Genomic DNA, 12,610 nt, shown 5'->3' on the forward strand with positions numbered 1-12,610 from the left:
TAACTCTTCCTGCGTAAGCCATACGAGGCATAACACTTGTCTCCAGCACATTTTCCCACAGTCTCGAGCACTTGAAAGTGTATTCAGTAAGGTATAATATTATGTAATCCGTTTTTTTTCATAGTCAGACCTCTAGCTTTAGCTTCCTTTGTCTCTGTATGTATGCCTCCTTGTTCGTACCTCCTTGTTAGGTCCTGCTTAGTTAACAGAGATGTACAGTATAGACTAACCTTGCAGTTTTTCTCCTCTCTTGTAGGCCTGTCAGCTAAATATCCACTTCTTAAAGGTAGCTCTTTCTGTTCTCTGCTTGCTCCCTCACCCCTGCGATCTCATCCTCTTTTTTTCCTCTCTGATTTTTTTGTTTGTGGCTGTGGCCACTACAGAGAAATCAGATTTACTAACAATGATGCAATCATTGATTCTTTACAGGGTTTCTATGCATGTACAAACACACACACACATACACACACACACACACACACACTTGAAATTGTTAGTAAAGAGGCAGCCCACGGTTGCTAAAGGGACGGTATATTACTGTGTAATATATGTACATATTAATGTGTAATATTGTAAAATATTCTACAATATTCCTGGATGGTATATTACTGTGTAATCTACCGTGTGCGTAAGTGGTCTGCAGCATGCTTTCTGTAGAAGTTGCCCACTGCACTCAGATGAAGCATGCCTCCGTGTGCATGCACAGGAAATGAAGCACTACAATATTCCTGCCCTTTATCCCACCCACAGTTCTATGATTAAAAAAAGAAGATCGTCTGTGTAATGAATACACAACTGCATCACTGCTGCTCACTGCACTTAATGCTGTATGAAGTTTATTTATGCATGATCATGGAAAGTGCACTTACATCTGAACAACACTAGAGGGCAGGACAAGATTTTTGTTTGAGTCTTGTAACGAGCGAGTGGCGTGAATCCTTCTCGAAGAGACTTGTGTACTGTATACAACTGCTCCTTGTATCTGATATACAGCATATATATTTTTCTCTGGTGTAGTCATGTGACTAACGTCAATCACAGATTTACTTGTGGATACAGTTGACTTGCAGTATTACATTAGACTGCTTCAGTGACTGATGTTCCCTAGTGGATCTGGAGTTTATCCCAGGAATACTGGGTGTGGTGGGAATACTCCCTGGATGGAACACCACTATAGCATGGCAGCATGTATACACATTCACACCTACTGGCATTCTGTGTTACTTGTCAGTGGTTAAAGCTAAAAATGATACATTAAGGCAGCCAGAAAGCTCTTTAGCTTCAAGCTTTAGCTACATAAATACAATGCATAATTAGAATTAATAGCTTATTTCCTGTTCTGTATAAAGTATTAAGCTGCTACCATCTGTTAATAATTAAAACTTTTTTAAACACTCTAAATATAGAGAAATTACTTTAGATTTTTCAATTAATATCTAGATTTTACTTAAGTACTTTAAAATTTACAGTAAACAACTGTAATATACTGTAATGCGTGGTATAAAATAAATACATTATCCAGTACATTTCCTCTTGGGGATCAATAAAGTACTGTCTTTCTATCTTGTGCTTGATATATCTGAGCAATGCTGGGATTTGAACACACAACTATCTGAACTGTAACTCAAAGCCTTAACCACTGAGCCACCATGGCTAGGTCAGCCGTCTCACATTGATTCAGTGCAGTCGATCAGTGGAGAAGCGGTTGAATCAGCATGCATTAATAGAGAAAGTTATGGACTCTCAGTGTTTAAGGCTTTCAATTACAGACCAGAGAGCCATGTGTTCAAATCCTAGCACTACCACACTGCCATGGTAGGGTCCTAGATCAATACACTTCAGCTCAGTCCTGCATTGAGCAAATGTACTGGATTATGTGTTATTACATATACTATGAAGATATTGCACTGCTTACTGTAAATGTTTTACAGTTGTTTACTGTACATTTTACAACACTTTACTGGCAACTCAGTAAAGTGTTAGTAAGTGTAAACTTTACAGCATTTTTTTTTTTGTTACAGTAGAGTATGTACTCTTTGTTTGAATTGAAAAGACAAATATATTCATATTTATCATTTTGAGTATAGTTCTGGCTGAGTAGTTTGCCGTACTGGAAATATATGGTTCACATACTGTATATTACATCTCCTTTTGGGTGGGGATTAGTATGAACAAATATATATATATTATATATCACAGTTCTAGGGGAACATGTGGCGGCTGTGGCTCAGGTGGTAGCGCGGGTTGTCCATTAATCGTAGGGTTGGCGGTTCGATTCCTGGCCCACGTGACTCCACATGACGAAACGTCCTTGGGCAAGACACTGAACCCCAAGTTGCTCCCAATAACAAGATAGTCCCTTGCATGGCAGATCTGCTGCCATTGGTGTGTGTGAATGGGTGAATGAGACCCAGTGTAAAGTGTTGGATAAAAGCACTATATAAGTGTGCCATTTACCATTTCACATGTTATCTGAGACAGAAAAAGTGTACACAAATACTGCAACCGTATCAACTTTATACAACCATTAAGGACATTATCACATCATGACCTCAAGCTTTAAACCAACTTGCAGCCATTTCTTAGTGTTAAAAATGATAGAAGCTCGCAGTGCATATTATGGACATACACACAGTCCCTCAGCTACTGAGACAGCATTAGAAGAACACACATATATTCTGTTGGCTAATATTTTTTTAATGGCTCACCACTGTCACTAATAATATTAATAATACTAACTGGATTCAGGATAGAGCGAGACTGCATGATGATGCAGTTGTTCTTTATATCTTTATCTATTCTCCAGGTCCAGTTACATAAAATTCCTGATTTGTAAAGGTTCAGATAAGCAGCTAACATGACCGAATGATTACCTTCTAATATTTAACCATTATTGATTCATTTATTGCTATAAATGAAACAGTTTGTAAGTTTGTGAAAACAAGCCGCAAGAGGATCTGCTACAGAAAACTTAATGATTCATATATAAAAACCTGGAGCCGATGAACTATGGCCAGGTTTTTTTTTTCATTTATTGATCTATTTTGCTACAGTATTTTATGAAAGAATGGTCCGAGCTGCTGCCAGTTGATGTGCTCTGGTACAGTATATAGTAATGAACCAGATAAAATTATAGAAATAGAAAGATGTTGGAAAGCAGAGAAGGAGAAACATAAAGTGTGTGTGTGTGTGTGAGAGAGAGTGTGTGTGTGTGTGTGTGTGTGTGTGTGTGTGTGTGTCATTTCACCAGTTTCTCGCTCCTTTGTTAGTAAAGCCATGTGAAGCTGCAAACAGGAAGAAGACAAGAGAAGGGGAAAATGAATGAAAGAAAGGGAGTAATCTTGTGTTAGGAGATGGAGGGTGTAATTTGAGGCTAAGAAAGGTCCTTATTAACACTGTCAGGAGGAAGAGATAAAAATCCACGTCTCTGGCTGGAAGAACAACACAATACAAAACGAATTGTATGATATCATATGAAGCATATTAAAGGGTTCTTCAATTATGTGATTCCTTATTTTGTTTTCTTGCATCCCTTATTCACAATCCTTCCCCTGAGGATGCAGGACTATAAGAGTTAAGACTTAAGGACAGAGGAATCAGCATCGATTTTTGACAAATTTTTGTCCTTGCTGAAGTTTCCCTTTAAAGTGGATGTTACTGTCACTGGCTATAACAACAGTCAACAAAGCGTAATTACACACTGTATGAACCTAAATGAAAGCAATATTGCATGTGTACTTTGCAGCATGCTTAAATGCTGATGTTGTGGCCTATGAAAGCTCCTTGTTGATCTACTCTCAATTGACTTGCCATTTGTTTTATGGAAATGTAATCATGTTTTAAAGTACATTTTCATTTGTGCTCATTTTAATAGGAACACTTGTACACCTGTTCATTCACGCAGTTACCTAATCAAATGATCCAATTCAACCAATCATATGGTGGCAGCACACTGCCTAAAATGAAGTAGATTCAGGTTAAGAAATTCAGTTCAGTTAAGGCTAGAGTAAAATAAAATCATCAAATAAGCACTATTTACAACCGTGGTGAGCAGAAAAGCATCTCAGAACGCACATCACGTCAAACCTTGAGGCAGATGGGCTACAAGAGCAGAAGACCACATCGGGTTCCACTTCTGTGATTCAAGAACAGAAATCTGACGTGATCATGTGCACAGACTCACCCAAACTGGACAGTTGAAGATTTAAATAAGACTGAAAGGTTATCCAATCTCCAAAAAGTCTTTGTTAGCTATGTTAGCATTTTTGTGTAGCGTAAGTTGATTGAGTTTACAAGGCTATGGTGTAACATAACAAGACCGTATGAGTTTGGTACACCCACTGCATGAAGTGCAAATAGTGTAATAGTGTATCAAGAAAAACAGTAATTATATAAAGGATATGGAACTGCATACTGTAGTTCACACCAGCTAGAGAGTACACACTACATACCTGCTGTATTAATAATCCAGCAGCTGTTTGCGTTCCAGGTGCGCAATTTAGTTTCGCATTTTATCAGGTCCACTTTAATAAATATACGGTTCTACTACCCACTTTACTGTGAGTATTTAAGAGTTGTTGTTTGTGTAGTCTTCGCCAGGCAAGATCTATTCTGTGATAGGGTGGAGTGTGTTTGTGTGCATGCTCATTAAAATCTCTTGTTTTAATAGAAAGCTAAATTGGGCCCAGGCAAGAAAATGATCACACCATCAGACCACCGGCGCTTCAGTTTTCCCTCCAGCAACATGGACAGGGTTCGACTCAACGATTTCCACTTCCTGGCACTTCTAGGAAAGGGTAGCTTTGGCAAGGTCAGTCATGATTCCCAAACCTGTATTTCAACACTCAGTCAGCTTTTATTGTAAATGTTGTAGATTTTACTTGCAATCTAGGGTCAGTTTGCAGTAAGCAAATGAGATTACTGTGTGCTAACTTCCCTTCCTCATCTTAACTAAGAATTAACTTATGAAACCTGGCATCTGTTAGCATAGCGGGGTGAAATCATGGTAACTTCCCTTCCTCAGCTAAGAACTAATCATTTCAAACTGGGGTTGGTTAGCAAAGAGCAAATGAGATTATGCTAGCATCCCTATCTAAGCTTAACTAAGAATGAATCATTTCAAAATGAGGTTGGTTAGCAAAAAAGTTCATGAAATCATTCTAAATTCCCTGCTAGTTTTTCATGTGTATTAACTGTGCTAGCATTGTAGCATTTAGTGGTGTGACGGTACGTATATTGCTATGATGGTGTACCATTTTTTTCATGTTATGTTACACTAGTAGTGATACTTCTTCCCAAGTGAATATTTTAAATACTTTTCCAGAACAAGCATACAATAATTAATGATAATGAATCTGGTTTAAAAAAATTTTTTAATTCAATTCAGTGTACTTGCACTGCTCCTTCAGTGTTGTACAGTACAAATATATTTGTTATGTGTACAGTTTGTGTACAGTTAATAAAAATTCGAATCCTTGCTCAGTTCTCTATTTCTAAACCTGACATCTTCTCTTAAGAGTCTGATGGAGTCTGTGTTCCCCATGCAGGTAATGCTGGCGGAAATGAAATCCACAGAGGAGCTGTACGCAATCAAGATCCTGAAGAAGGACGTTGTGATCCAGGACGATGATGTGGAGTGCACTATGGTTGAGAAGAGGGTGCTGGCACTGAGGGATAAGCCACCCTTCCTCACCCAGCTCCACTCCTGCTTCCAGACAGTGGTGAGTGATGGAGTGAGAGACAAAGATAAAGGGAGGTACGGGCATAGGAGTAGAGAGAACTTGGATAAAATGGAGGGTTGTAAAAAGAAATACACCTGTAGGAAGTAGTGAGTACATTGACCTGCACTTATATAAAAACTGTCTTTCAGGGATTCTTGTAATGGTTGACCTTTTCTGAAAAGAAAGCTTTTCTGAAAGATATGTGCGTGCCTTTAAGATCTGACACCTGAAAGCATAATGGAGAATATTCACAACATTTCTGAAATCTCAAAATGTTGTGCACAAGGTTAATATGCAAATTAAAGTTCTTGGAAAAAAACAAAAAAACAAATATAGTGCTATATAGAACTGCTAACTGACCCTGCACTGGATTTGGATTTTATTGTTTATCAGTATTTATCAAAAGCACATATAAAGAATTTTCCTCAGTGGATACTTACAGTCCTTTCCAGTGTTTTTCCTATACACTGAAAATATTTGGGTTTGAGATCAAAAGATGAACATTATAGCCATTAAATGTGCTATGTTTGAAGTTGTTGAACACATCTAGGTGTAAATATCAGGAAATGTAAGCTGGAATTGTGATCTACTGTCTCATATTCATCTTTTGATCTCAAATTCAGTGTATAGCAAAAACAAAAGAATGGGCCTTACCATTCCAATACTTTTGGAGGGGACTGTAGTATGTAGTAGGGCTGTAACCAAATACAAATACATTACTGAACAGATTAAGGAATATGATTACAGATATGAAACGATGGGCAGAGTATTCGTTCGTTTGTTTGTTTTTTTGTTGTTTTTAATTTGCTTTTGAGAAGAAACGCTTCAAACTAGGTGTGTGATTTAGAATCCCACAGGAGGAAACAAAGTTGCATGAGCATGAGATTTTTAATTTAACGTGGAGCTTTACAGAGCAGCTTGTGAAAGCTTATGTTTCAGCAAAATTCCCACTTCAACTACAAACCACACAAACCGTTCCACAGGGCATGTGGTTCAGGAGTTGAATATATGGAGTTATGTTAAGCAGTTTGCTATTTGCCATTATAATTGGTGAATGGAAAAAAAATACTTTTTCCAGAGGAACTAAAACATTTTTAACCCAAATAAATAAACTGGAGCTTGTAACTGTAAAATGTAATAGCTGTATATACTGTACTTTTTACACTTCATTTGCTTGAGTTTTTATTCCTTCACCATACATGTTATTTAAATGGAAAAGGGCTGTGAAGTCATAATTTACATTTATGGCATTTGGCAGATGCCTTTATCCAGAGTGACTTACTTTTATCTCATTTATACAACTGAACATTAAGGGCCTTGCTCATGGGCCCAGCAGTGGCAGCTTGGTAGTGCTGGGCTTTGAGCTCATGAACTTCTGATCAGTAATCCAACATCTTACCCACTGAGCTACCACTGCCCAAGGTTAATACAGTAAATTCCAGTGTAGTACACAAACTTTAAAAAAAAAACAAAAATGTAACAAAAAACAATATGTATTACTGTGCAAGTGCTTATTTAATGTTCAGTATATCATTCCAGAACAGCTTGTTGTTTCATAACTTAGTCTATAGAGGAAAATGTCACAATTTGACCAAGTGAAGTGTTTTCCCAAGCTACCACACATTGGCTGTAGGGAAAGCTGTCTGGAGAAGAGCTGTATTTGTTGCAAATGCTGTACTATGTGACATTTTGAGACTTTGTTGGAAGGTGCATGCGTGTGCATGCGATATGCGTGTGTGTGGATACACCCACATTTTATTTGTAACTTATTCAAATTTTATATTGTTTTACATTTTATAAAAAAAATTTATTTATTTTATTTCTTTGCAAATTTTGGCACTCAGTTATACATCATGTGTTGTTAGGTTTTTTTTTAACCTGTTATCTATTCAAAAGTTGGTAGAGGCTTTCTTCTAGCTAGTTCCTGGCTGGGTTATTTCTGAAAATATTTCTCTATATGAAGGCATCAGTGAGTGGGTTTTCTCAAGGGTCACAACAGGGCACACTCAGTAAGGGCATCCTGCCCATGAATATTGCAGTGTGCTCCTCCACATGCCCTTCATATATTATTCAAAAGGTGTTCATAAATACTACTATAATGTTTCCACAAAATCTCCAGCCATCTGTCATTATTAAGTAGTTTTCACTATCAAGTAGTTATTCAATTACTGTCATTGTAAGTGGGCATAGAAATAAAGAGGAATGTGCATGTTCGTCATGTTATTTGATTATCTTTAAAGAATGTATTATATAAAACTGATGCAATTCGGTTAGTTAGTTTGGGTTGCTTTATAAGTCTGTTCAAATAATCTGATTGCATGTCAGTTATTGCTGTCAGTAACACACAAATTAAAATCTTCACATATAAGTATTATTATAAAGGCATGACATTTTGAAGATTTCCTCTCTGAATTGATCTCTCTTTTGCAGGATCGGCTCTACTTTGTGATGGAGTACATTAACGGAGGAGACCTGATGTACCACATCCAGCAAGTGGGCAAGTTTAAGGAGCCTCAGGCTGTGTAAGAGATTTGTTTATTATAATGCATATTGCTACATATATATACTCTCAGATACTTAGTACGTAGGACTTTTAAATAGTGATACAAACATGTGCAGGTACAGCCATAACATCAGTCCTTAACAGACTTCCTGTGCATACCTAGAATTGGTTTGCATCATTTGGCTTGCAGGATGTATGTATCATGCCACGGATGAAAGATTTGTGTTAAATGCATTTGCACCAGATTAGAAGGCTACTACTAATTGATTTGTGCATGGTGTAACTCTCTGAACATGATTTGCTTAATTTTAATGTAGTGACTGTATATATGCATGCATGCTTATAGCATAAATTGTTGTCTTACAATGGCTATCACCGATATTAGTTCAATTCATTATAATACTGCTTTCAGTAAACAATAGCAATCTTTTATTGTACTTAGTAATCTTTTTTACATTCTAATCTTGTTTTTAAAAAAAAGACTTGTATGTCATTAAAGAAAGCAGCATATTACTTAAGAGACCAATTTTCCAACAAAAAAACACAATGAAGGCTGCTGGGTTTTGCTACAAAAATAAGAAGCAAGTCCGACAGTCAAAGTCTCCAGAAGAACTGTGGCTGGTTCTGCAAGATGCTCAATAAAACTTACAATTCATTTCCTTATAAAACTGCACAAATATATATATAATTTGGCAAAGGTATGGGTTTCCATGTGGCTAAAGGCTGCCTGGGCTGCAACTAATAATAGCAGAAACCTTGTAGGTCTACAAATACACTTTGCTCAGTGTCTTTTTTGCTTTTAGTTGCATTTATGTTTAAGGGTGGCTTTAGCCCTGCAGTCTCTGTTAGTTCTTGATAACTGATGAAGCTGATGAAAACTACTATAAGACTTTTCTAATGACCTCACCAGGCTGATCATATCGTTATTATGTGTTTATAGGTTCTATGCTGCTGAGATAGCCTTGGGTCTGTTTTTCCTTCATAGAAAGGGAATCATCTACAGGTAGGTCTAAGTCTGCACCAAATGCCTGCTTCTGTCTTTATATTGGTAGAATGAAACACTAAAACCGGTAGCCTTAAGTTATACATGTGAAAACAGTTACACAGTAATGCAGTTACAGTTACAGTGCTCCATCCTCACTTTTTTGCAACTGATGTTTCTACAGAAATTGAATATTGTTTGCATATAAATTAATATAATACATTATGGTCTAGTGTTTGTCTTTCTCTCTCTCTAGTCTGTGTATGTGTTTGCCTTGAAACCACAGTTCATATTTTGGTGTCTAAGTTTGTGCTGTCTGTGAAGTATCGTTCATTCTTCATTAGAATAAAAGGCTGCGCTTGCATCTGCCTCCTCTACATATCCCTGACAGTTACTTTTGAAAATTGTCAGACATGTTAAAGAAAATGATTATATCATTGGGCAGTAATGCTACGTTAAAGTAGCAGTTGAATGAAATCGTCAGAAAGCATGCAACAAATAAATCTACAAAATGCAGCACAGTTTGTCAGAGTATAGTGAGAGTATAGCTTATATCAACTAATTTGACTACCCAGCTGTTTAACAGGAATTGGGTTAGCTTCTTTCTTTCCTTTTTCTAGTGCATGTGTCTTCAACAACTGGAATATGAAGCACAGACTATTACTATTTAGTATATTGTATGGTCTTATAAAAGGCTTTTTTTGTACGTGGGGTTAAGACTGATCATGGTAAATTAAGATGGTTAGTTTCTATATTTTGTGTTCGCATGTGTCATTAGTACTGGGAGTCTAAACATTCCCACAGTGTTTGCTTTTATTCCAAGGGCATCTCATTGAGTTGAATACATTGCTAGAATGTGAATGTTGAACTCAGTGTGGTTTGACGAATACATGGTGTACTGCAGGTGGTAGTTTACAACAGATACACTGATGTTGTAGTGCAAGACATCATGTCTGGGTGGTGTCAGTCTTGTGACACTTATGAAGATAAATTACTCAAACCTTGAGTGATAGAGAGACAGTAAGAGATAAAGGCTGTTTACCTGTCACATTGCCCTCCCTTGCTTCTGATCCCTCACAGAACAAAAACATCATCGGTATTAATAATGCTCCTTGATGGTGCTGAAGATACACATACAAATATACACACCCACTGACAGGGCCACTACAAAAAAAATTTTCCCTTGCAATACCCATAACCCTCTAAAATATGGTAACAAGCAAGGACAAGATTTTCAATAAAGAAATAAAAGACTGAAGATAGTTGACATCTCAGTTGCTTTGTAACTATGTTCATATCTTTTTTCTAATATATATCCCACTCTCACCTGATTTGTGGAGGGCTCAAATGGATTGAGAGAAAAATGGATTTATGTATGAAGAAGGCTTTTCAGATTTGCTTTCATTAGATGAATACTCTATGGTTTGTGTTGGCACAAGTGTAATTTAAACATATTAAATGCTCTGAAGGATGTGACTTTCCACACTCGTGTACAAATAGGCTACTTCACCCAAATATCAACTCAATACAACTGATTGAATTATGACTGTATGTAACTGTGGTTCTCTGAACCCCAGATAACTGCCGGGGGCAGTGTGTAGCACCTGGATATCTCCTTACACTTGCCAGGAAGTCACACAGTGATGTATGATTCAATATTTGCAGCAAATAAATATATTTCATAGAAGTTGTCATGTCATGTCAGAATCTTCAATAGACTCCATTTCCCATACTGCAATGTGGCCACTCCGGACTACAGCTCCTAGTTGCCATGGGCCGTTTCTCAGTATGCGTTCTTATGCAATCTTGCATCCTTGTGAACTCGTTCTACGTCATCCACCGCCGTAGTTCAATTCCAATACTCAAGCAAGCAAGTATTGGGGACGCATGAAATTACCCGGATGTTTTCTTAATTTCGAGGATGCATGAGATGAAGACCTGTGCTCTCCGAACCCACCTGAAATCCCAAAATTCATTGCAGCAAAACAATGTCGGTTGGCGGGAGCCTGACCTATACCTGTAGTTTTAACATCTTTTTTATGACAATAATCGAAATAAATCAAAATATGCGTCTAAAAAGAATGATCTGATAAATGATTTAGATTGAGATATATATGAGGTTGTTGAAAAATCTAATTTATCCCTCAGAATTATTTTAATTAAACTACGCTTCCATCCTGAGGTAACGGTTAACTCGTTAGCTTAGTTTTTAGTTAACGTGAGGTCACAGTTGCAAACAGAGAACTTACTACATTGAAACATGTTTAATTAACTATTGATTAATCAGCCAGTTAACAGTAAATGCATTAACCAGTTGAAACATATTACTTAGGGAGCACTGAAAAGATGAGGACCCGGTCCCACTACTAGAAATGTGCTGGGACATCCATTGTGCAACAGGAAGCTCACAGCACATCTCAATTCTCGTAAAGATGCATTCTATGTCCTCTTGTCCTTCTGAGTTCATTCTTTGAAGGTAGCCTGGCAAGATCAGTCATCATGAGAATACAGGTTTGTTCGATGCATCATTAGAATTGAGATACAGCCATGCTCCAGCTCCCCCCGACTCCAAACTCCCACAAACCACAAAATATTGTTCAGTGAACCTTTGTCCTCACAGGCCAAGCCTTTCATTGCTACAGCTATTCTGGTTTTGTGATTCTACTTTGTCTACCCCACTCTGTTTGTAAGTTCACCCTAACCTAGAATGTTTTTGACTCTGCTTTTGTCTGACATTTTCAAACTGTTTGATATTCTATTCTTTTTTAATAAGAGCACATTTTTGCAACTGCATCCACTCTCACACCTGACAGAACCACATTTACATATGTAACTAGCATTCTAATTTACCCTTCCTATCCATCTGGGGTGGTTTGTTACACCTGGATAATGTATACCAACAATGTCAGGTCATTGTCAGGACTTGACATTAAGGTCAGTGGACAGGTTCACAAAGTTGGGTGCCTTTTGGGATCAGCAGATCTGCTTGAAGAGGAAACTGCTAGACACTTCAGTGTGGTTCTTAAATCCTGTACAGTGCAGAATGAATCAGCAGTAGAGAGGGAAAGGCCAATAACAAATGATCTGGTCCAGAGCCCAGAGCATCCTGTCCCAGTGGGCTGTCTGACTCTGACAAGAAGAAACACAACAGGCATTGTGTTAATCTGGCACAGGCGACCCTCCCAAATCTGGGCTACCACCTCTGGCTGCACACGCAACTCAGCTGGATAAACACACCAAATCAACTGTGCATCCAGTGCAACTTCGTATCTCCCCAGCAAATGAGTTGCTCTCAGCAAGGCCAGTTTGGGACAGGCTCCTGTAAGAAAATTCTGTACAAGGTGGAGAGAGCCACTCAGACTCGTTTCATAATCACAATGTACCAATTTGAGAATGGTAACATCT

General features: G+C 37.7%; 1 protein-coding gene across 2 annotated transcripts in view; it reads left to right on the plus strand.

Annotated features, from left to right (window-relative positions):
- Positions 1-12,610, plus strand: part of prkcab (protein kinase C, alpha, b) — a 164,474-nt gene that overhangs the window by 139,270 nt on the left and 12,594 nt on the right. The window contains exons 9-13 of one of the 2 annotated variants that reach the window (XM_053653652.1): positions 257-286; positions 4,670-4,810; positions 5,547-5,720; positions 8,151-8,242; positions 9,164-9,226. In XM_053653652.1, the coding sequence (XP_053509627.1) occupies positions 257-286; positions 4,670-4,810; positions 5,547-5,720; positions 8,151-8,242; positions 9,164-9,226 (500 nt within the window). The remainder of the gene's footprint in view (positions 1-256; positions 287-4,669; positions 4,811-5,546; positions 5,721-8,150; positions 8,243-9,163; positions 9,227-12,610) is intronic. The other variant, XM_053653657.1, reaches the window with a different exon arrangement.

Source organism: Ictalurus furcatus, chromosome 2 (genome assembly GCF_023375685.1).
Source record: "Ictalurus furcatus strain D&B chromosome 2, Billie_1.0, whole genome shotgun sequence".
Taxonomy (NCBI): Eukaryota; Metazoa; Chordata; class Actinopteri; order Siluriformes; family Ictaluridae; genus Ictalurus; species Ictalurus furcatus.